This window comes from Globicephala melas, chromosome 10 (assembly GCF_963455315.2).
Source record: "Globicephala melas chromosome 10, mGloMel1.2, whole genome shotgun sequence".
NCBI classification, from domain to species: Eukaryota; Metazoa; Chordata; class Mammalia; order Artiodactyla; family Delphinidae; genus Globicephala; species Globicephala melas.
Genome location: NC_083323.1, coordinates 77,087,344 through 77,113,762, shown reverse-complemented (window position 1 = coordinate 77,113,762; position 26,419 = coordinate 77,087,344). Strand labels below are relative to the sequence as shown.

General features: G+C 40.6%; 1 protein-coding gene across 2 annotated transcripts in view; it reads right to left on the bottom strand.

The window, feature by feature from the left end:
• Nucleotides 1–24,389, bottom strand: part of SINHCAF (SIN3-HDAC complex associated factor) — a 29,503-nt gene extending 5,114 nt beyond the window's left edge. The window contains exons 1-5 of one of the 2 annotated variants that reach the window (XM_030830438.2): nt 24,234–24,389; nt 9,919–10,066; nt 8,520–8,619; nt 6,780–6,906; nt 433–583 (exon numbers count right to left, since the gene is read on the bottom strand). In XM_030830438.2, the coding sequence (XP_030686298.1) occupies nt 433–583; nt 6,780–6,906; nt 8,520–8,619; nt 9,919–10,046 (506 nt within the window). In that variant the 5' untranslated portion in view covers nt 10,047–10,066; nt 24,234–24,389. Of the gene's footprint in view, nt 1–432; nt 584–6,779; nt 6,907–8,519; nt 8,620–9,918; nt 10,067–15,448; nt 15,566–24,233 lie in introns of those variants that run through there. The other variant, XM_060305945.1, reaches the window with a different exon arrangement.
• Between the last annotated feature and the right edge of the window lie 2,030 nt (nt 24,390–26,419).

Here is a 26,419-nt window from a genome sequence, read left to right as displayed (position 1 = left end):
CTTTAAATATTCTCTCTTTCTTAGTCTATTATCTCTTTTTTGACTTTGGGGTCCCTCATTCACTCAGCATTTGGCCTCTGATTATTCCTTATTAACTTGTCTACTTGTTGATGCCATTTTTAAAGACATAAAAAATATATATACTTCTAGCCCTTTTACTTTTTATCAGTGGGAGAGTTGGTCAGAATGAATACCTAGTATTCTCCATCATAGGAAATTTAGATTTCTTAACATGATTTCTACTTTAAATCAATTTTAATAGAAAAAACACACAAAATCCACACTCTCAGCTCCATTCTTGCCTAATCCACCTCCAAACACATACGCTACCAGCTGTGTGCCAAATGCCACTTAATTGCTAAGGAAGTGGGAAACCGTTGCCTATAATTAAGAAGGTTTGCTGGTTAGAGAGTTATTTTCTGTTGCTTTTACCTTTTCCAGTATGTGAGATCTAAAAAGGAAAACACTGGCGTTCTGTTAGAGCCAGAAGCCATCTCTGTATCTGAGCCATCATCTGACTGGTTACTATAACAAGGCGATTGAGCTGGAGAGGCACTTGAGGTGGTACTGTGAGCATCAGAATCTGAAATAAAGTGAAAACAAATTATAATTTCACTATATGCAGCTGCAACTAAGCCTCAGCATAAAATACAGTGAATGAGATTTAAAAAAAAGAAAAAATTTATTTTTTATGCACTATTGACATTTGAAGATATTTGTACTAAAGTGTATCCAAAAGAAAATGAGCTTCCAATAAGATGAAGAGCTGACACACTTTTCTCTATTCTCCTGCTAATAAGTACAACTAAAAATAGATACGGACACAACACATAAAACAAAACTAAACACTCTGAAAGTTGGCAACAGCTAGTGAGCTCAAGACTTAAGGAATGAAGCAGGGGTGAGCTCCCTAGCTTTTATGGGTTTTCTTTTTGTCTCCTAAATCCCAGTCTTGCAGCTGAATGCCAATGGGTGCAGATACACACACACACACACACACACACACACACACACACACACACACACACACACACACACACACACACACACACACACACACACACACACACACACACACACACACACACACACACACACCCAACAGAAGCCTGCCCTCTCTAGCCAAAGGACCAGGAAAGGGGCAGCTTAGCGAGAGAGGAATCCTTTCGGAGGCAATAACCGCCCCCCTTTTTTTTTTTTGCGGTACGCGGGCCTCTCACCGTTGTGGCCTCTCCTGTTGCGAAGCACAGGCTCCGGACATGCAGGCTCAGCGGCCATGGCTCACGGGCCCAGCCGCTCCGCGGCATGTGGGATCCTCCCGGACCGGAGCACAAACCCGTGTCCCCAGCATCGGCAGGCGGACTCTCAACCACTGCGCCACCAGGGAAGCCCAACAATAACCCCTTTACTCCAGCCAAACACCTCAGAAAAAAAAAGGGTCCCCACCCCCACCCACTGGAGCAAAGGCCAAGTGGGGAGCCTAGGTTTCCATCCTCCCAAGACTGTTAGGAGGCCCCCCAACACCTGCACCAGGGTGATGTCAGTGGAAGCCCTCTGAAGAGTCGGGGCCTTCACTGTGGCCCACCGGGAACAGGAGCACCCTCACCACGCGGGAGCCTGAATTCCCAGCCCACCCCCACCCAGCCGCAGTCAGGAGCTCCTCCTCCCTCAGATACCAAAGGAGGCTGGAAAGGAGGTTAAAAGTCAGGGGGAACCTGACTTTCAACACCACTTGGCAGTAACAAGGTGGTGCCCCCCCCATTTCCCCTTCTGGAAAAAAAAAAAGCCAGTTAAAACAGAAGTAATAAAACTCCAAGTCTCACAACACAATTTAAAAACGTCTAGGTTTCAATAAAAAATCGTTATCATATCCAGAACCAGGAAGATCTCAAATTGAATGAAAAGTCAAGCATCTATTAAACACCAAGATGACAGAGACGTTAGCATGATCTGACAAAGATTTTAAAGCAGCTATGACAAAAATGCTTCAATAAGCCATTATGAACAAGTCTGAAATAAATGAAAACATAGCCTCAGCAAGTAGGCCTCAGTTAAAAAAAGCAGCTATAAAGAACCAAGGAATTGAAATCCGAACTGAAAAAATACAATAAGTGAAATAAAAAGCTGAGTAGACAGGCTCAACAGCAGAATGGAGGGGAAAGAGGAAACAATCAGTGAACTGGAAGAAAGAACAACAGAAATCACCCAACCTGTACAATACAAAGAAAACAAATGAAAGAGCCTTAGAGACCTGTGGAACTACAACAGAAAACATACATTCATGTGACTGCAGTCCCGGAAGAAGAGGAGAAAGAGGGCGGAGGTGAAAAACTACTCAAATATAACAGCTGAAAACGTGCCAAACTTGGCAAGAGACATAAACCTATAGATACAAGAAGCTGAGCAAACCCCAAACAGGATATACCCAAAGAAATCAATGCCAAGACACATTATAATTAAACTTCTGAACACTAAAGAAAAAGAAAAAAATCTTGAAAGCATCCAAAGAAAAATGATACCTGACCCATAAAGGGAAAACAATAGATCCTGACTTAATAAGGAGTAAAGGCAATTCATCAGATACAAGCTAAACATGATTTAGTGTTTTTGCCCTCAGAAGACTTCATATAAATTTACAAGCCAGAAAATAAATCTTTTGGTTGACAGTCACTGAGCTATAAAGCTATCATACTGCTATTCTCAGCAACAGCAACATCAGACAGGGGTTGAGCCTACCACACCTCTTACCTTTGGCTAAAGACTCACCACACGCCCCCCAGGACAGGTGGATAGAATAATCCTCCAATTCATAGAACTAATCAAACATTTATTAAGTATCCACTAGACATCAAACCCTGTGTCATATCCTACATGGGAAGAAACAGACTAAAGAAAACTTTTTTGAATAGCGCTCACAAAGCATTTTCTATTAACAAAAGTTTATATACAATAGCATAAAATTAAGTATCTAAAACAAAGAAGGCACCAATTGGTGTTTTTAATATGTTCATTTACTTCCAATATATGAATAGCTTAACTTCATGAAAAAACAACCAAACAGAATTCTCAAGAGTAGCAGGCTTTACATAAAAAAGAATGAAATAATGCCATGTGCAACAAGATGGATGCAACTAGAGATTATCATACTAAGTGAAGTAAGTCAGAAAGAGAAAGACAAATACCATATGAAATCACTTATATGTAGAATCTAAAATATGACACAAATGAACCTATCTATGAAACAGAAACAGAATCACGGACATAGAGAATAGACTGGTTGTTGCCAAGGGGGATGGGGCTGAGGGAGAGAGGAAGTAGGAGGGTGGGGTTAGCATCTATAAGCTTTAACATATAGAATGGATAAACAACAAGGTTCTACTGTATAGCACAGAGGACTATATTCAATATCCTATGATAAACCATAATGGAAAAGAATATTAAAAAAAGAATGTAAAAAAATAAATTAAAAAAAAGGAGTAGCAGGCTTTAAAGGAATAAGTCTATAGGAATATTTAAAAGACTTCCCTGGGACTTCCCTTGTGGTCCAGTGAGTAAGACTCCGCGCTCCCAACGCAAGGGGCCCAGGTTCGATCCCTGGTTGGGGAACTAGATCCTGCGTGCGTGCCACAACTAAGAAGTCCACATACCACAAATGAGAAGCCTGCATGCCACAAATAAGAGTCCGTGTGCTGCAACTAAGAAGTCGTCCACATGCCGCAACTAAGAAGTCCGCATGCTGCAATTAAAGATCCCACACGTCGCAACTAAGACCCAGTGCAAACTAACTAAATAAATAAATAAACAGCACATACACTGCTAGGGTGTGTGTTTAGAAAAAAAAACAAAAGACTTCCCTAATAATTAACAGCAATAGCAGTCATCTCTATGCTGCTCTAGTGATAGTCATCACTATCCCAGGGAGTGTTTAATATCTATGAACCATTTGAAATTGCAGTTATTTGACCATGTCTACCTATAAAAATGGCAATTTTATATGGTTCAATCTAACACCTGGGACACTAGGATACAATTATATATAGAATCGCAGTTAGGGAAAAAAAAACTCTCTTCTAGAATGTAAATCAGGAAATTCTTCAAAGAACTGAAATTTTTGAAGTCTTAAACATTAGGGAGGTAGGATTTGGAAAGGCACAAAAGACTAGTTAGATAGCTTGGGGTAGGTGGGGATGATGAGTAAAATTGGAAGCAGAATACACTATGCACACGAAGGGAACTGACCCTTTCCCTAAAATGGTACATCCAAAGACATGCTAGGGGTTTTCCATTTTATTCTACAGCAACCAGAATCATTGCAGGTTTTAGGAAGAAGAATGACAAAAAGAATGGCTAACATTTATATGGGAATTTATTTCGCTTTGTTTTGTTTTACAAAACCCCTTTTACTTGATTATCCTCACTTCTGATTAAGAAATTGTGGTTAAATGTTAAGCAACACCAGGGTCACATATTTGTTCAAGAACTGTAACTCAAATCCAGATCTTCAAGCCCTAAGTCCAATGCCTTTCCAGTACACCACAAAGGAAAGAATGTCCCAGGAAGAGGAATACAGGGCAGGTACATGCAAGATGCATGGAAGCAAATATATAACCAGAGACAGGGAAACCATTTAGTGGGTGATGTATAAAAATTCAAATATCTCAAAACTGTTATGGTGCACACAGCTGCTAGCAATTCACAATGCACCTGGGAAAATCATGTTTCACTCTGAGTTTCCAAAATCCAGTTATTTTCAGTTTCCAACCCCTCCACAGCACAGCTTTATCACAAAAAATCTGAAATTACACTGGACATATTCCCTTAGGTAAGGCAAAAGTTAGTCAGATACTTTCCCTATAATTAAAGGGAGACGCTAAGAATATACAACGAATATCAATTTCTCTACCCCTCAAGTTATAGAAGAAAATTACTATTTTCTAAATGTTCACTAAAACATTTAAAGAGAATAAAGGGTAGAGTCAGTCTTTCTTACCCCCTTGGTGATAGCTGGTTAAGAAACAAACATGTATAATTAAAATATACACATATTTGATGTTGCCTAAATATTTTACTATAGATGTATTAAAATATTTTAGCCAAAGATTAAATATATTAACAGAATAACTATGGACTGGTAACACCAACTTACCTGAGAGCAGAGTTAGTAGCAGATCTGGAAAGACTCTGGAGTCCTGTGGCATGAGTTACACTATCCCAGAGAGCAGAATGATATTGTAGAAACAGCACAGGGCTTTGCAATTAGACAAACCCCAGGTCAAATTTATCTCTACCACTTACTAAGTGACCTCGGGTCAAGGTGAAATCACTACTTTGTACTTCCTATCCTAATCTCTAAAATAGAAATCATTGGGATAATTATGTATGTAAAGTGCTTGGTACATATACCAAAATGCTCGAGAGATGATAGTTCTCCTTCCTTCCTCTCATTCTATCTGATCAGTAACTTGTCTTTTTCCATTTTTCTAAAACAAGCACTGATTGATAAAACTTTGTCTAACAAGGTCCTACAGATTTTTTTTTTTAGCTGCACTGCACGGGATGCGGCATCTTAGTTCCCCAACCAGGGATGGAACTCGTGCCCCCTGCGGTGGAACCTCAGAGTCCTAACCACTGGACCGCCAGGGAATTCCCCAGTTTTGTTTTGTTTTTTAATCCTGAAAATTCCAATACAGGTCCACCTACAATTCTGAAAATGTTCTCAAAACAAAAGTTTATTCCTAACCCTTTTGGTCACAAAATCTGGCCTGACCTGGACTATAATTAGGTAAGCAAACCTGACTAGCTTATTTACAGTTAGTTTATTCCACCTATATGAATATGCCTACATTTTTCACACAGAAACACTAATGTGTTTGATTCAATAGTGCTGCCTCAGACCCCCCTGGGTGTAATAAATAACATAATAACATTATATGCAGTGGATTTCCTTTTCAAAATCTGAAATCTAGGGCTTCCTTAGTGGCGCAGTGGTTGAGTCCGCCTGCCGATGCAGGGGACACAGGCTCGTGCCCCGGTCCGGGAAGATCCCACATGCCGCGGAGCGGCTATGCCCGTGAGCCATGGCCGCTGAGCCTGCGCGTCCGGAGCCTGTGCTCCGCAACGGGAGAGGCCACAACAGTGAGAGGCCCGTGTACCGCAAAAAAAAAAAAAAAAAAATCTGAAATCTAAATTCCTAAATACAGAAGTACCACAAAAGGTCCCCTGCCCCCAATGACTTCCAATAAAAGTAGACGAGCTTAATATTAATTTATCATTCCCTTCCCATCCTCTCACCCCACACAACACACCAAGCCCCCTTAAACCTAAAGGTCTTGAGGCTGGCTTTTACTGCAATATCTGAGTTATGATTTCCAAAAGTACGCTCCAGAGAACCTGGGCTTTAGTCTCAGATTGTCCACTAATTATTTATATACCTTTCTACATATCTCCAGGCCTCAAACTCCTTAAGAATAAAAATCAAGTAAACAAACTTGAAAAGTTCATCCTCTAGAAAATTAAGATGTCAATAAAGAGATCAGAATGCTCTGTGTTCTTAGCACAATCTGAAGAAGTGGCTGGTGAAAGTACTTTTAAGACACCAAAATCAAAGATAAAGTTCTAAGATTTCATAGAAATAAAATATCTCTCCCAAGTCAACATTGCCTCCCACTCTTTTTTTAAAAAGCAATAAAAGAAAATATGGTCCATACATGCCATGTGCCACCCCAGACAAAAATAAAAACAATTATTCTTAAATCCTCATGTTTCAATATCAAACTTACTGTGACGTTTAAATTCCTTCTGCAGTTTACTGATCTGGTTGCTTTTTATCCTGTTTCCAGATAGAGTTTTCACTTTCTTTGGTTTCAGGGTAGTCTTTAGACTGGGTCCTGCCCTTGCATCTACCACCTGGAAGAAAATACTGAATATTTAATACCATTTTAAAAATGACACCTCTGTATTCCCTTGGTTCAGACGAATGCTTATTTGAAGGAGCCAAATTTGAATTTCCTACTCAGTGTTTGAGAGCTCATGTGCACTTTTAATCAACACATGGTATTAAAGAATAATTTATCTAGTGGTTTTTTTCCTTTGAAGTAAGTAATAGCAGGAGTCTGCTGGGCAAAAAATTTACATAGATTTTATATATGGTGAAAATGACCCAAGTAGGTTAAGAAAAACCAAACCTAACAACAATTAACATTTCTATAGGATGATGTTCCGCAGTTTACAAAAAGTTTTCATATACTTTTGATTTTAACTTCACCACAAAGCAGTAAGCAGTAATTTGTTACTCCAGTTTTAGGGTAAAGAAAAACAAGAGATATTCAACTATGTATTTTGCCTTATTTCACTAAGCTAGTAAATGGGCAAGGGTGGGTGGGGAAGGGGCCCAGATGCAAATCAGGGTTTTCAGACCTATGCTTTATGCTCTTTTTACTACACACCCTTAATCCCTGAGGTCAGCCACGTGAGGGCAATGGCATGTTCTTCCACAGCCTAGCGTGGCCACTGGTCTAGCCCCATATGGTCTCATTTCTCATGCCTTCACTCACATTGGCTATTTGCAGATTTCTACTCTTATGTAAAAGGTTGACATCACCTTCAAAATCACAATTTGGATCTTCTCCAGGTAAGCTATTAATTAAAGAAAAACTCACATTTTTATAGGTTAACAGACCCACAGAAACCTATTATAATAATGAAACATTGTCACCAAAGGACAGTGTAAGGCTAGTGTAAGAAAAAAGGTAAAGAACAAATATTTTTTGCCCGCTTAAAAACAAACATTTTGTATAAATGTCATAAATCTTCTGAAAGCTAGCATACAGAAAAATTAAATAAGACCTAACGGTGTCGTTCTGGTTATTGAAAATATTTTCTAAAGAATTCCAGTGACGTTATAAAGTGAAATGCAAATAGAAAACACATTTACATTCCAGTTTGATCTCAACTAGATTTAATATAGATTAACAATAGCTTCTACGTGAGTGATTACTATGCATTATACTTTATATACATCATCTCATTCAGTTCTTACAACAGTTCTGTGAGACAGCTATTATCTTTGCACTTTATAAATAAATGTCACTTGCCCAAAGTTCACAACTAGTAAGTGGTAAAGGCAGGCTTTAAATCCAGTTCTGATTATAAACCAATGTGCTCATTAGTACCAACATGAATTAGGACATACATAATCCTAGGAGATGAAAAAAAGGATCCATGTCTAATTAACTCTAGGAATTTCTGGGTTAAACCTAAAAATATGTGAAATGTACACTGTGGATCTCCAAAAATGGGTATATTTGATACAACCTTAGAGAAATGCCATACCAAGCTATTTTGCTCCCCAAAATGCCAAAATGTTAAGTGATTATATCTGAGCAGCAACTAGTGCTTTTCTTTATTCTTTTCAGACTTTTCTACCCTAGGAACATATTATTTCCTAAATTAGGGGGAAAAATTAATGTTACTTTAAATATAACAGAGGTATAACTGAGAAAGACGAAAGATGAACTCACATGATTCCAGTTTTTTTTTGATCCTGCTGGCAGTTTCTTCCATCTTTTCACAAGCAGGACACAGGCATTACAGATGTCTCCTGAACGAGTCTCATGTAACCTGATAAGAAAACAATCAAACCTTTATTAGTCTCCTTTACATTAAAGAACTCATGCAAGTACATTTCTTTTAGAAAAAACACTATTTATAGTTTATAGATGTCATTTCTAATTGTCTGGAGTGATCCAGTTCCATTGTTTCTGTAGAATATTTCAGAAATATAATTAACTTCTAGATCCAATGAATCAATTCCATGTGCTACAATTTGGTCATTTTAAAATAAAGACTGTTTTTTAAAACAATAGCAAAATTTAAGACCTAGAGAAGATCCTGGTCACCATGGTTTTAAACAATGCTGTCCAATTAATCTTTCTTGAAATGTGTAGATACTTCATAAGCAATAAAACACGACCCTTTAAGTAAAATAATGTGCCGTGATATTCTAGTTTCACAACAAACAAAACCAGAGAGGCACTGTAATTTTTTTTTTAATGAATATATCTGCATGGGGGAAAGAAATCTATAGTTACCAAGCTATTTTTTAATTGTCTCTCTGAGGAATTTTTCATTTACTATACTTTTCCTGTATTATAAATACACAGAAAAATACTAATAACATTTATTATATATACAATTGGAAATAAAGACATTAGGAGAAAAATGTAATTTCAAAAGGCAAGGTTGGTTAGTGGAGACTCTTTGACAACCTTCAAAATTAAGTACAAAGTCTAGGATTAACAATAAATAATCCACAAAATGTTTTGATAAGAAAGAACAGTGGTGAAATTAATTTCTAACATGGGAAATGGCTCAACATTAAGTATTTTATTTCATCCAAGTATTTGTTGGAAAGTAATTTCCATTTTATTAAGCAGAGGTTTATTGTCAAAAGATAAATAAAGAACGAAATTATAAAATAAAAGCTAACATAGCCTGACAGGTTTCAGGGCAGTACATTAAGTCCTGCTAGTATCCTCAGCAGATGGGGTTAAAATATATTTCTATAATTTAGAAAAACAATACAAAGGACAGAAAACTAGTGGAGGACAATTACTGTAAGAGAGAATAAGGGTAATTTTTTAAAAAAAATCTCTTTGTACATCCTGAAGTTAACAAAAGGGTTTGTTTGATTATAACTTCTAAAGGGCTTCACAATTAATTTGGTAGTTCCTCATAATCTAGAAAAAGGAAGGCTGTCAGTATTGTTTGATTTAAGAGCAAGTGCCTTGAAATAACCTAGATTAGAATATGAGTGATTTTAATTATTAGCACACTGTTCCAATCCCTTTGCTTAGAAATACTTCTGTATACTGTGATCTTTTTCACTCCAAAAATGGTACAAACATCACATGATCTTACCCAAAACAGCTCTGGAAGTCCTTTTCATAGCGTTTACTGTCAGTGAATCGAGAACTGGAGGATTTAGCTCTGCAAATACAGCAGCCCTCTATACTTCGGTACATCTTTGGCTTGTGAAAACCAAACATCTTTTCTTCTGGGCAATAGTCTGTAAAGCCAAGGGAATTGATGACACAGCTTTGTTGAGGGCTATAACAAGAAACCATTAAAAGCGAACTCTCTGCTCCACCCTACCCCCAGCAATGCGGTATTACATGACCGAGAGAGGAGGGCACTGGTGAAAACCTCTTGGACCCACCTCAATTCTAGGCACACGAGCATAGCAAGTGTCTAAAACACACAAAGTAGCTCAGGTATTTAACAAGGCTTCTACTACCTCCTTCTCCCCTCCTGGCAAACACTCATTCTAAAATTGCAGGAAGGGTACTTCCCTGGTGGTGCAGTGGTTAAGGGTCCACCTGCCAATGCGGGGGAAACCGGTTCGATCCCTGGTAGGGGAGGATCCCACATGCTGCGGGGCAGCTGGGCCCGTGCGCCACAACTACTGAGGCTGCGCTCTAGAGCCCACAAGCCACAACTACCGAAGCCCACACCTCTGGAGCCCGTGCTCCACGGCGGGAGGGGTCACCGCAATGAGAAGCCCACACGCCACAACGAGGGGTAGCCCCTACTCGCCGCAACTGGAGAAAGCCCGCACGCAGCAGACAAGACCCAACGCAGCCAAAAAAGGATAAATTAATTAATTAATTAATTTTTAAAAATAAATAAAATAAAATTGCAGGAAGGAGGCATTTTCTAAAATTCAAGATTTTAAGTAGAGAATACAACAAACTCTCCCCACTATCCTGTGAAGTAATGGAATCATACACAATGGAGGACACATCCTAAAATTTAAGCTAAGGCACCCCTTTTTATTTTGCATCTCTGCATTAATGTGATTCCCCCCTCTTGGAAAGTTTTGAGCATTTACTACAGGACCACTATTTGATACTAAGCACAAAAGTAGCTCAATATGCATCAACCTACACTACTTTGCCCTATGGGAAATCAGAGGGGATTTCTTCTGTGATAAATGGGAAGTTCTAAGGCAAGTTGTTCCTGAATTGAAACTACTGAAAGGAGGACGTAAAATACACAAAACTCCAGGGTTATAATTTAAGAATAATAATTTTATAAATCATTAAGATAAATTAAGAATGAGCTCATGTTGCCTGCCCAGTGGTCTGCCCCTCACAGCTGTTACAGAGGTTTTTGAAGTTTTTCAATGAGGTGCTGTGCCTTAGAACAGTAATAGTGGGAGGCATACGTTCAAAAACGTAAACTGTGATTTCCATGATCAAAAAAATCTCAACATCAAGCAAGGAAGGCAGATGCAGCTCCAGGGCCGGATGCAACAAAAATGTAGCTGGCAGTAAACAAGTACCTTGTAAGTAATTTAGAATATCCAAACCAAGGACCAACTTCACCAGAACATCTGGACTAAGAGAGGTGATGAAACGGTAATGAACAGAAACTAAACCCCAAGGGACAAATCCAGAGCAGGGTGTATGTGTGTGTGTAAAGGTCCAAATACAAATTATCACAAAACCATCATATAAAGCATCAAGAAGAGAAAATTATTAATACCAGCTAGATTTGTGCCCACAGTTTTAGGAGTTATAACTACAGAACACCACCTTTTTAAAAGTTCTTTTAGAAATATACTCAAATATACAAGTAAAACAAAAATTTTGGTGTTTGTCTTTGGATGACCTCTTGCCTAACCTCATTCCATTCCATTTCTGGTTAGCCATACCAGAGCAAGTATATGAAAGTGATTCAGAAAAATAACCAAATATCCAGGATGTTTTGTGTGTGTGTGTGTGTGTGTGTGTGTGTGTGTGTGTGTGTTTGAGATGCAGGGATTCTGAAATATAAACAAATGATTTATAACTTGTTTTTAAGAAAATATTTTATCAGTAAATAACTAAAGACTTAAGTCTTCCTTTTAAACAGGGGCCACTGTTCATTAAGTGTTCTTTGATGTTTTTGTTGGTGAGGGAGGCAAGCAAAAAGGGAGGTGCAATGGGGCAGAAGGACACTGATGCATTTCAATAATTAAGCCTAAACTAAGTTACTTTAAGAATTGTTAAAACAAGAAAATAAAATACTCCTAGTTGATTAATTATTTTCATTAAATGAGATTTTTTGAAAGGAAAAAAATGAGGAAGGTGCTCTGTATATAGTAGGAAAAGGCACAGACCTGTGAAATGAGGTAGATTTCTTTTTCCATCTAACAAACCCATATGATGAATGAAAAGAAAATTGCCTCCTGAGAAAATGGCCATGTGCTGCTTTGGAAAAAACCACGTCAAATGACACAGGTTTATAGAAACTTATTAAAATAAGTACTCAGAAAGTAGAAGCTATTGCTTTAATTTGTATATTTCTGTTTTGAGGCAAAAATGTAACATAACTTTCTAGTCCTTACACCAAACTGTGGGCTCTCCAAACTCCCCCAACACCTTCCATTACCATCAAGGTCAAAAGTCCAGAGTTCCTCTTGCAGTCACCAGCTTCATCAATAGCTCTAGGAAACTTCAACCTCTCTTCTCAGCAAGGATAAAGGAAGTATACAGCAAAGAAGGCCAGTTCATTCCATTAACACACAGACCAAATCCTATTACAACAGACAGACTCCTATCTCTACCCTCACAATCCCCTTCTCTCCACAAATAAACATGCCATCAAAACTATACAAAAATCAGATCATCTCCAATATATGAACTACCTTCCCTGAGGCTGGATTTGACCAAGAAGCCAGAGTTTGTGCCAGTTATCATGGGGGCAAGCTGCTAAGAAATACTAGGGCTACCGCTAGGTACTGAGGCTTTCCTTTTCATCAGCAGCTACTGTGAATCAACTGTTCATCTTCAGTATGATTTTTGTTGTTGTTGGGGATCTCCACAAAACTTACCCAATAGTACCAGTGAAACAATCCATTCTTCAGCTTGAGGATATTCTTCTTAGACATCAGAAAAAATACAATAGCCTGATGTCTTCTGATTGATAATCTTTTATGTAGCTCTGCAACCTTTTTTTCCTGACAAAATTCTTCTGCCTAAACATCTGAGTGGGGTCTAAATCCTAGGGTTCACCCTCTTCCAAGCAGTGCTAAATGCAGTAAGCAGGCAGGCACTTGTCCTAATGCAGCACACAAGTAGCGCATGAGCCTTTTAATGGATGATTACTTAATAAACCTATTAAACCTTTTCTGAGCTTATTCCTGCACTTGAGAGGTACCTGGGAATCTGCAGCAAATACTCAGGCGTTTCATTTTGGGCTCTGTTTACAGCAACCCAGTTAAGCAGTGGTTGGTGTTTAGCCATTTTGAGCTTTGGGGAGCAGAGATTAACTGAAAATATTTTCACAAAATCTACAGACCCACTAATGTTTTAAAAAACAAAAAACCTTACCTAATCTCTGAGAAAAAACTAAGGACACAAACTGGCTCTGAAACCAAGTTACTTTGTATATTTGAGAGGGTAGTGGGTGAGCATGGCACATTTGATTTTAAACTTGGAATTTCTGTTATCTCAACAAACCGGGTGGTTCTTTAGAATACTTCTTTCCTATAAAAATACTGAATCACTATGTTGTATACCCGAAACTAACATAATATTGTGAATCAACTTCTATTTTAAAAAAAGAGTATTTCTTTCCTAATTCCACATTTGTGCAATATTAAATGATCCCTCCAGAACAATCTATTTTATCTGTTCAAATTATTTGTGATTTTTGCATCTATTCTTATAGGTGTCACATCATTCAGCAGTGTTTTAATAGAAGGAAGCTAATACCATCTGCTTCCTAATTGATGAATAGTTACAGATGAGAGTGTACCCCATACAATCTCACCCTTAAGCATGTATTTGCAGAAGGCAGAAGAAAATGTACCTTTGAGATAAAGGCAAAAATCAGAAAGAAGTAAAATGCTGATTAAAAACCGTCATTTGCCTTCTAAAATTAGATAGTAGTGATAGCTGCAAAACTCTAAATACACTAAAAGCCACTGAATTGTACACTTTAAAGAGTGAATTTTATGGTACATAAATTATATCTCAATAAGCTTGTTTTTAAAAATAAAAATAGACTGGGTTGGGAATTCTCTTATTGTCTTTATTCATCTTTGTAACCTCAGCACCTAGAATAGTGCCAATCATGTGGTATGTACTCAATAAATGTGTTGATTAAACTTTTTTAAAAAGCTGTCATTTGTATAGCACTTCATGTTTTATAAAGCACTTTCATTGACATTAGTTCTTTATCTACTGTCAGCCAAAAAGCCACAAATTTTTTTCAATACTGTAACAGTTAAAGACAAATCAACCATGCTGAAATTACTGTTCTGTCCAATTTAATTCAATCGCCCCAAATTAAAAAGATTAAAGTTAATAGCTAAGTCAGCAAAAGCCATAAGAGAAATAACTATAATTACATGAACAAATAGCATACATAGACAACAATGTGAATTTTTTAAATGCAACAATCAATTCTAAACATTTGTTTTGATTGATTTACTGGGGTTTCTTCCACTTTAAAACTTCCAAAAAGTTGATCGTAAAAATTCAGTGATCGGGCTTCCCTGGCGTCACAGTGGTTAAGAAGCCACCTGCCAATGCAAGGGACACGTGTTCGAGCCCTGGTCCGGGAAGATCCCACATGCCGTGGAGCAACTAAGCCGGTGCACCACAGCTACTGAGCCTGCACTCTAGAACCCGTGAGCCACAACTATTGAGCCTGCGTGCTACAACTACTGAAGCCCATGTGCCACAACTACTGAAGCCCACACGCCTAGAGCCCGTGCTCCACAATAAGAGAAACCACCACAATGAGAAGCCCACGCTCCGCAACGAAGAGTAGACCCCACTCGCCGCAACTAGAGAAAGCCCACGCGCAGCAACAAAGACCCAACGCAGCCAAAATAAAATAAATAAATTTACCTTTAAAAAGAATTCAATCATCAACTTAATGAAAGGATGGGAAATGCAACCTTAGTGTTGGACAAGGAAAGGCTGAAGTAACCACTGTTTATCAAGATACAAAAGAGCCAATTCTAATCTGATCTAATGAGATTATGAAGCCAAGGAGCAGGGATGATGTCTTACTACACTTAATTCGGCACACATAAGGTAAGTTTACTAAGTACAATACAATATAAATGGGAAAGAAATCTTCACAGCCAATAGTGAAGGGATGCTATTTAAGAAAAGTTTTCTGAAAAATAGCTTGAAGGCGATGTCTTACAATTTTTAATAATACCAAATACCTGATTTTAAGTTCCAACTAAGAAACAGTATGAAGAATCGTGAAATGCAAATTTTAGGGCTTCTAGTACCCTTTTTAATATGGAATTAGGAGACAGTGAGGTGAAGAACTTAATTCTGCAGAGTATTTTCTTGTCTTTCAAATCTTATAAGGATGTGATTTTAACATTTAGGAAAATGGAGAGGGTCCTTATTATGATAAATGTAACATGTATTAGGCTCACCTTAGTTGTTATGTATGCTTTGAAGGACACCAATAGTTTCTCCAATGTAATAACTTCCCCAATTTTACTTTCTAGACTCCTTCTGGGTAGTAAAGTCTTTCTTATATTCAAAAGTACCTTTCAAAACTCAAAATGCCACTGGATGGACTAGATAGATAGAAGAAAACAGAGAGAAGTAAGTATGCCAACGATGATAAATCAGCTTTACAGTTAACTTCACAACTTGTCCATGCCATCTTGAGAAGTGAAATTCTGATGCACAAATTAGGGGTGCAACCTCCCAAATTAAAACATTCCTCAATTAAAGTTATCTTAGTTTTCAACAGACCAAAACCCTATAGCTTCTAATCATCACTTTTTCTCTCTAAAATCCAAATGACCTAGACCTTTAAAAAAAAAATACATAAGAAATTGGAAGCAACCTAAATGTCCATGGATTCTCAGACTGGTTTACGTATGGTGTCTTCATAATACAGAATACCCTTTCAGCCCTTCAAAAGATGGCAGTAGTTCTACGACATGTGCAGGGAGGGAACTTTTATCCAAGGTATCTTGTTATACAGTATAATCCCATAGTATGTTTTTAATGAGAACCTAAATACACAAACTGGCTTTTTAAAATAGATTTTTAAAAACTAGTAAACAGCAGTTGCCTCTGAAGGGTGCAAGAATGAAGGAGGCTTACTTTCACTTTACTCCCTTCTATACTGATTTTTTTTTAATCAAGTGCACCACACCCCAAAACCTTAGTTATCATCACATATCTTAACTAAAGAGGAATCTGAAAACTCCCAGAGAGTTTAAATAAACTTCCTCAAAGACATACGGACAAAGAGACACACATTAGGAAATATATTCCACAGGAGAGAGTACAGAATAGACTAGTAAAATCAGAACAGACAGAACAGAATGGGAAGGAAACTGCAGAGAAGAGACAAGCAAAAGATTTGTAAAGTGGGAAGGAAGCAGTGGTGAACAAAGACAAAAGGAACCAAGCAACCAAAGACAACTTTGAAATGAAGGAGATGTATTCTTTAGACCTGAACTTTAAACGGCAGGATGATGGGAAATGAAGAGAAATACGAAAAAACACTCATGATCAAAAGCTATGGGCAACCTTGAGTTTGTGGAACTAGTAATGCTACCCTCGACACCATTTTAGTCAACAGTACTCTATCTTTAATCACATATAAGTACAGGATCCAGTAAACACTAACAGTGTAACTGGAGCAACACTTCACAAAGGGTCAAACAGGACTGAGTGTTTTGTGTTCTCCTACTGCTAGGCCACTTGGATGCAGTATTCCCCTACAAGGAGACATGTTTCGGCAGGGCTTAAGGAAAGCCATGGAGCAATTAAACACTACTATTTCCTCTCACCTGCTTCTAGTAGAGACCAACCCACATCCCAACACCAAAGGTTCTGAATTTACTGATTCACTTTTTTAAGTGAAATTTAACAATTTAAACCTGCCTGGAGGAAAACCGAAAAAGAGGTGATGGATCCCCACTTGTTCGCCAATAGCTTCTCCAAACATGTACCCAGCCTGAGAAATTACATGGTAAAATATTTATACAGTGGTGCCTATGGAATCCACGTTAGCAGAATCTAGAACTCCTCCTACGGGAAAGCGGTCAAACTCAGAAATAAGTGTTCAGCTGAAGTAGCACAGGTTAAAAATAAAAATCACAAATCCAGGTCTGAGTTTTAGATAGTATAAAAAAATCCCATTTTGACAGTGTTATAAAAAAATCTGGGTATCCCAATACCAGATTAAGAGAGATTCCAGTGGATGGGAAAGTTAAAGGTTGGGAACATAGTATTTATTTGCTTTTAAGAGATGATTATCAGTAAGACATGCAACTATTGTGAGTGTGGTGAAGAAGGCGCTATGAGTCAAGTTGGAGTCTATTTCTGCTTTTGTCTTTACAAGTAAATACGAAGTCACTTAGAATTTTACTTCTCCCTTTGTAATATTAGGGTGAAATCACTTAGAATTTTAACTTCTCCCTTCGTAATATTAGGGTGAAACCTCACTTCTACTTTCCAGGGACGCTGTGAAGCAAGAGTAGAAGATAACAGTGTATGTACATCATTTATTTCCTTAAATTTATAAGACTTGCACATTATAGAAATATGAACTCTATCTGTCCCAAGGCACGCACAACAAATTAAAATGAAGGTAGAATCTTGATTTCTGAAGGTTTTCTTTTAAGACCAGGTTTGTGGGAAAAGAGACACTTAGCATTTTCAGAGAGACTTTTAAGTTCATGAAACTAGACCATATTCCTTTCAGTGAAGCTTGTTCTCCCATTTTCAAGTTTGACAAAAATGTGAAGAAAGCACACACCTGGTCTAACCCAAACCTCAGGAAAGTTCCTTAAGCTCTCTGAAGCACCAATACAAGAACTGGCAGTCCTAACCTTTAAATGCCCCAAATTGATTATATAGTCTTCTCTTCCAAACACGCTCTTCCTGTGTTTACCTATCTTGGTTATCATCCATACAGTCACATATAAAATCTGCAAGTCAACTAGGCTCTCTCTTCTCATCCTCTGCATGGTCCCCACCATGTCCACGATGAAATCCTTAGAAAAATCTGCTTCTTCCTTCACTTCTCTGGTTCATGTCCCTTCCATCCCTATTGACTGTTTGTCCCTCATTATGGTGTTCGAACACCTGTCAGAGCCTCATAACCGACTTCCTTGCACCCTTCAAACAGGTGGTATCTTCCTAAAGTTCAAATGTTAATATCCCTTCCAAGGTACCAACACTGGCTTCAGGATACATCCAAACTCCTTGGCAAGAAATTCAAAGCTTTTCAGGATCTAGTCCTGGCTACCAGCTGCTCCCAGCTTAGAATTCTGATATTCCAGGAGTGTCAAACCAACTTTAATAACTAGCCGCATCTCTACTTAGGCTCCTATTTTTGTCCAAGATGGTTTCTCCTCCATCCCCTTAACCTGAGAATTTTTTAAGGATTATATCTTTTTACAAAACCTTTCCATAGCTAACAAACACACCTGAACTTGTTTAATATGTTATTTCCTCTACTCAATGATAAACCGTTACAGGGCAGAAACTAAATGTATTATTTCCTCTACTCAATGATAAACTGTTACAGGGCAGAAAGTCTTACATTACAACCAGGTGCTGAATGTACAAAGTATACAAAACTGGGTGGAACTTGCTAAGAAGAGTGGGGTGGCCAAAATAGTGTTGAACAGTGTTTTTAAGGGCATGAAATAGGAATGGTGTCCATAATAAAAACATGTATTAAAAAACTGATGCTTTGAATGGTGTCATTTTTCTTTAACATTTAGTCTGTTGACTTTTGTGGAAAAAAATTGTGAGCTTTAAAGATTTCCAGGAAATGTAAACCAAATGAATTACTTTAATTAGAAAAGATTAATAGTAAACAAGTCAATGCTTTCATAACAACTGGTAGAAGAAATATTTCTTGCTGATTTCAAGCAGGCACGTGGAGAGGAAGGGAAGATTAGGAGAATACTGTGCGGAGAAATGAATCGCAAAATGAGAGCTATTTAAACTCAGCATACATTAACACCAACCAAATTTAAAAAAACATTAATCCAAACAAACTTATAGTACGTGAAAACAACTAAATATGAAGCTAGAAATGAATTAGTTTTGTTCAACTGCAACTTTTGTACTTGAATATATAATAGCAAGTGTGCCTGTGACTTCCATATTTCTAGTACAAAAAGAAAACTTCGCTCCCTTGAAAATACACTCCCCCTTCTTATGCATTAGCTGCATTTCCAGATCATTTCCATAATACAGAAAACCTTAGTTGCAGATTTAATTAAAAGAGAAACTGACAAAAAAGAGAGAAAGAAACTGGAGAACCAAAAGACAATAAAATATTTTCACTTTATAACAGGACACTCTTGTGGACAAGAGAAATCAGGAAGAAAGAAAATAGCATATTCTAGATTTCCACAGGACTTTTTGATGTAAAGTGGTTGAATCAGAATTGGATTGGCAACTAGGAGTTGAAGGCAGTGTACTCCCAGAACCAGTTCCTGAAGGTGGGGGAGAGGCCAAAGACATTGATTCTTTCCACTCATCATTTACTGAATTACTTCCTCCAGCAAGGAAACTGATCCAGGCCTCAGTTTTGTCTTCTGTAAAATGTCTACTTCCCAAAGTTGTCAGGACAATAGTCAGTATTTACCAAGCACATGATTTGCTTATTTATATCCCCAAGAACCAGGTATTATTATTATTATTGCTATTCTGCAGGTGACAAAATTTGACTACAAAATGACTTACATCTTTAAGATGATCAAGTCTTTGGAACCTAGGCATTTCAACCCCAGAGGCTTTTGAACAACTAACCTAGTGCCTCAACAAATGTGTTCCCCTCATTCTTAGCCAATTATATTCCCAACACTGCTTAGGGAAAAAAAGAAAACATAATACTTTTAAAGCAACCTACTATGTGCCTGGCACAGTAAATTAATTTGTCCTTACAACAGCTTATGAAGTTGGTTTAGATTTCAAATAAGCTTAAGCTTTCCCCAGTGAAAAACTTATTTTACATGGAAAATCATTCTCAAATTGCTTTTTTGACATAAATCTGCCTGAATTTGAGCCTCATGAGCCAGGGTTTCCCAGGGCCTGATTACAACTCTGGGAAAAAATTGATCATCCAGGTTCCAGATATACAGAATTAACAGTACTGTGCAACAGCAGCGTTGAGGCCCACACAGGTTCTAGAATATACTATGTATTGAACTTTTCAACTCCAATCTCTTGCAAAAGTAATGCAAAAAGGGAAGACAGCAGAGACCTTGTCTGTGTCTTTCCCACTCTCAACTCATTTACCTTTATAAACCAAATTTCTACTGCACATTTCATCTTATATTTAAAAAAAAAACCCTTAAGATATTTTATTTGAAATTTCCCAGAATATTGAAATTCTAGCTGTAACTCGGCTACAAAATACTAATTAAGAAAAACAAATCAAAGAATTTCACAGTGTATTTGCAAAGCTCTTCATACTCATTTTATTTATTTTTATGCTGCAAACATTTTAATGATTATTGTTGAACATACATATTGGAAACTTTTTTACTTCAAACTGCAACAAGTTAAATAAATGTTTATAATATACAAAGAAAATACAACCAAAAGTAAAACTTGCTTTAAGTGTGCCTTGCCTCATATGCATTTTAAATACCTGACCCAGAGAAACAACTGCCCAAAGCCAAAAAGTTATTAAATCCAAAGTTTCTCATTCTCTCGACAAGATCTTTCTATTCACTTAAAAAATGTACTGTTACTAATACTGGTAGCCTTTAAGTATTTGTAATTTAGTCAACCAAAACCTGGGGAAAACGTTTATTTAATAACAAAACAATGACAGCACAAAACTGATTTTAATTTGTATGGATGTTTTGGTTTGTGTGGGCATGGCATCTCAGGATATTATTATTTTTCGGTAATGACCACTTTTAGATTCTAGCCCTTAAACATGGTCAAAATGCAGGAGAAATCGGGAAAGAAGCAACAGACGTGGTGCTGCTTATCGGATGTCTAGACTGCAGGCAAACCCCAAATACCAAAGAAGCATCCATGTGTCAAACCAGCATAATTTCTGAGCTATGCCTGGGGCCACATACCAAAAAAAAAAAAAAGTTAGCTTGGAAAGAAAATCTAAGAGGGGTAACCAGAAGGTCAACCCCAGTTCACAGGAACTATGAAGCAGCTAGCAGGGATCGCTAGCCATCACCTTGTGTCAACCCCTGAGCAGCTTCCTCCCCAGCCCCCAGAGAAAATCTCCAAGAAAGGCCTAACTCCTACGTGCTAGCTTCTTCAAGGTCGTCCAAAGATAACGCCCGGAACATTGAGCCAAGCATACCTTTAGGGCCAAGGAAGATTCCCCCTTCCTCAAACCACTATATAAATACTTTAAATGCCATCGGGCTTTTCTCCAAGTCCACCAGAAATAAACTCCCAGAATTTAATTTAGATTCAGCAACTAATAAACGTGTTCGGTTTTGCAACGTAAGTTATTAAAGGGCTTTTCAAGTCCGGCAAACTCCAGTTCAAAAACAGGTGCTTTCAGAGTACTTTTAATGACAAGGTCAAATTCATTTTTTTAATTATTCGGAGGAAAGGAGGTGGTGTAGTTTTCTTAAGCTTCCTTAGGACAACGTGAGAGAGGAGTGAGGGGGGAAGGACGGCTGGGGAGAAACTGTCTCGCCCCGGGTTGATGTTTGACTGAACAGTAATTCCTGGTCTTCCGGGTGCCTGGAGTAATCGTAATCGAACGTTAGAGCGAGAAAACAAAAACAAAGAAACCTAGTAGGGTCAGAGTTACGAGAACAAACTCTGCACCGCCCTACCACCCCCAAGAAGTCACCCCCCCCAACCAAACCAGCCCTCGCCCCAGCCGGCCCTCCTCCCACACGTAAACACACAAAGACGAGAGCTGCACGCACGATTCACCCACAGTCCTCACTTCCCTTTGTAGGACAACCGGAGCCCCGAACTTCCCCGCGGTGGTTTTTCGGTGTCGTCGGGGCTGGGCCCCCTGCACTTGCGGGCCGCGGCTCGGCTGTGGGGGAGGGGTGCTCGCCGCGCTCGCCGGTTTCCCCGAAAGCAGCAAAATGCCTCCCCGTCCCGCCCCGGTTCTCCGCGGTCGCCCCAGGCTGCGCTTCCCCCCACCCCACCCCGGGCACGCGGCGACGGCCGAGACAGAAGCACCCAGGCAGCAAAGAGAACCGCTCCCCGGCGGATCGGTGGGTAAACACAGCAACTGGGGTCGGAAGGAAAAGTTCCCGCAGAGAGCTGCCCGCCGGGGCGGGGCGGGGGTTGCGGCGGCGGCGGCTGGAGGGAAGCGCGTCTCTCGCCGCCGCCTCCCTCACCTGCGCCGGAACAACGGGCCCCGCGCCCGCCCGCCCACCCGGCCGGCCCGGCGCCTCCCGCAGGCCGCGCCTCCCGCACGCCGCGCTGCCGGGGCTTGTTCCTCCTCATGGCTTTGCCCTGACGTAATTCAAACATGGCAACAGTTCGACTTCAAAGGCGGATCCACAGACCTCCCAGACGCAGGCTTCGGCCCCGGGGAGCGGGCCGAGCCCTCGCGGCCGCGCTCTCCCGGGCCCTCGGCCGTCGCGGCACCCGGCGCCGGGGCTCCAGCGCCGGGCCCCGACTGCCGCCCCTCGGCCGCCCGCCGCGCGTTAGCACGCCGCCTCCCCCGCGCACCGGCACCGCACCGCGCACAAGTAGCGCCGCCAAAGTTTCCCCGCGAGGGCCCGAGAGACAAAAAGCCCCTCCCGAAACTCGTCCGAACTTAGGGGGGGCCCAGCCCGCCCGGCGGCCGCCCTGAGTGCCGGCCGGGCCCGCACCGGCACATGCAGCTCTTTGTTTTCTGTCCAGCCGGGCGCTGCCTACGTGCAGCCTCAGGGACGTGGGATTGTATCTCAGGGGGAGACACTTCACGACCGCCCAGGGGAAGGGTCCGGACCCTGCGCCCTGGGACTCCGGGGCTAGTCCCAACGTCCTCCCCTAGCAGCAGGCCCATTTAATCGAAGTTTTGCAATGTCCTTGATAAGAAACGCCCGGATTCCCCGCCCCGCACCGGCCGAGAGTTGGCGACTTTCACTCTGCTTTTTAAACTGGCAAGACGCCATCATCAGCAAGTCACATTGTCCTGCCGGCCGGCCCCGACAGCGCCCGCATCTCCCGGCTGACCGCGAGCCGGACGCTCAGCCGGACCCCCGACCAAACCCGGGTCGCAGCCCCAGCACGTGGTCTGTCACGCTCGGCACAAAAAGCAGTGCCCTCCGCAGTTGCCGCACTCCTCCGGCTCAGTCAACGCCGCTGCCTCCATCCCGGAGTCAACTCGGCTCCGACTGGCCATCTTAAGCCGCGCACGGTCGCCCTAGAGAGCGCCGCGGCGCCCACATCTACGCTACAGGTGAATAAATTGCGAACCAAAGTTGAGGCTCCACAGACACCCCGGACGCCCGCGCTGACTGGGCGCGGCCCGGGGAGAGGCGTCTGCTAGCCGGGGCCGCTTCCGAGCAGCCGCGTGTTGCTCATTGTCGCATCCGCATCCCTCCAGAGTTGGGCGGACAATGCCACCCGCGTGCACTCGGGCCACGCCGGCACCGACCCGAAAGGCCGATTTAAACGCCCTCCGCCCGACAGCTCGCAAGTAGGCGGCAACTTAGTTTTCGAGCGAGGGGCGTTCATTGTCCACCCTCATCACAACACGCGCGGGGGCCGCAAGAAACTAAAGCACGAGGTCCAACAACGGCGGCCGGCCACTCCCGGGCGCGCGCCCACGCGGGTGCACCGACCCGGGGCCCCTCCGCAATCGCCAGCAACTCCTTTTCGCTCGGGCCTTTCAGCCACCGAACTCCTTGTCGCCTGCGAACACTGCGGCTGAGAAAAGTCATTGTCACCTTCAACGTGGATCCCTCACCTCAGGCGATTCCTCACTCCTTTCCAGGCTCCACTCACTTCCCCCACCTCAAGACTTTCGGTTTGCCTCAGATACCCTCCCCAACTGAAAAGCACTCACTAAACATGCAGATACAAAAGAATCTGAGGTCTGAAGATCACGAAAACAGCGCTCCCAGCAATGCCATCTCCAAGACAAAACTTCCTGTGTGTATATAAATGTGTGCGTGTGTGTCTGTGTAAGGAAGGGGGAGGTGGTGAGGTTAGGTGAAAAGAGAAAAAGAGCCACTCTCAAATCAATGCCTCGTGAGACAGTTTTGCACCACAGTAATGGTTCGAGTCACTCACCTGCCAAAAGCAGACGTTCCACGCGCAAAAACGTTCCCGAGGTGCGGAGTGCACGCCAAGCCAAGCCCACCTCCCAATCGCTCCCTCCTCCTCAACTGCCTTGTCTAGAAAGATTGTCTCCTGCAGTTCTGCAGTTGCTACCGCTGGCGCGGAAGGTGTAGATTCCGCTTTCCCTCTGCGCACGCGCGGCTCCTGGTACAAAATTCTCCTGAATCGAACTTATTTGCATACGGGCGCGCGCGCGTCGATGGCTGGGAGGGGAGAAGGCCCGGCGGGCGCGCGCGCTCCCGAGGCCTCTATTGTCCTTTTAAGGGGAGAAGCGCCGCGGCGCGGGAAACGCGGCGGCCAGAGAGAAATGGGGGCGGGGACTGCTTACTACAGTGACGTCACGTAAACAAACGCCCCCTGGCTGGAGGCGGCGGCCAACGGGGAGTGGCGGGATGGGAAAGGCGGAAAGGTTAGCAACCCAGGGAGAACACTAGACTGCGTGAAGTGCTTTCCACTCTGAAGCTTTTCAGGCGCACCGTTTCGCGTTGAAAAATAGTTTTGAAAGCTGTTTTTGCAAAGTGTTCACACCTGTGCCCGGTTTCTGGCCTGAAGTGACAGGGGAGGTGGTCTTGCAAGCATCCACACTGAGTTTATACGTTTCTCACATTTTCTAAATTTTGTTTGAAAATGGGTTTTTGAATCATTTTTCTTTTTTAATTTTCTGGGGCCAGAAGAGGTTTGTCTTTAATGAGTCTTTTAGTAAAGTCCCATTTTGACACTCTATCCATTCACTAACTCCTGTCTGCCCTCCTCAAACAGTAACCCAACCCATAACAATCCAATTTTCTTCTCCACTTTGGCCTTAAGATTTCAAGTCTGAGTTGAACGGTTGTTAATTTCCGTGGGAACAGTGTCGCTTTCCTAAAAGACTAGTTAGTGGAAAGCCAGTAATCTAGGGACGTGCATACCATCTCCAGCTGCTGGTAAAGTGTGTTCCACTCACCCAGAAATAATACTACCAACTGGTGGTCTTGGGAATTGAAAAAGTAGCCATGCTTCTTGCCTCAGGAGGGGGAAAAAACTGAAAAACTGAAATAAATCTTCTCAAATTGGTAAGTGAAAAATGAAAAATGACTGTGATACACCTTTATTCCCAGAACACTTCTAACACCAACAGGCTGAGACCCTGACTTAATGATAGAGGGACATGGGGAGAGAGGAAGGATGTTTTTCCCAGAAACTTGATATTGGTCCCAGGATACAAAAGTGTGGACATCAACCATAAAACTTAATCATCTGCTGACAAGTTTCACTGCTTTCACTGTAGTGTCAACAATATGGATTTAAATAGATACTTCTGAAATGCTAATTTAAATAGGACAGCCAATTCCTAGTACATACAGAACAAATCCACTTCTGAATTCTTCAACTAATGCTTCTTTTTTCTTTAAGCTCTGTAGCATACTACTTCTGTAACTGTATATGAAAGCAATATATTAAATACCTGCAAAGGAGAAAAAAACTGACACCTCTCACTAAAATGTGAGCTCCCTAAGGGCAAGAATTTAATGTTGTAGTCATTTTTGTACTCTAGTGCCTAAAAACAGTGCACAGTACATAATAAACTCTGACTAATTGCTTGTAAGTAATAAATCAGTGGACATTTTCAAATTTATTATAGACTTATCTCACATAAAAACAGTTTTAGTTTAGAATTTTTGTGTTCAACTTAAAATGAGTTTGGAAGTTACAGTGATCACCTTGATTGATATAATGCCTGTCCTTATCATAAGTAAAGCAGAATAGGCTTAATAACCATTTCTGGGGCTTGGTGGCAAAATGGACTCTAAGCATAAACTTCTACCTTCTTCTTTCTGAAGAGGATTTTTTAAGTTTGGCCCTGGTTGTCTCAAGTACTTATATGGTTTATGACAGATACTCCAAAAATAATTTCACATTAGTATATGCTTCTGAAAGTATGGAAATTGCAAGTATAGTAATATTTTTCAAACTTCAATTATTACTTATAGGATATATCTATATATTTTATTTAAATATAAAATATATATTTATATAAAATATAAATACACACCTTGAATGCCTTTCCTCTTGAAAGTTTATGTAAAGAATATATATTGTAAGCCATTGTTTTATAATAACTTTAAACAGAGTATAATATAAAAATATTGAATCACTAT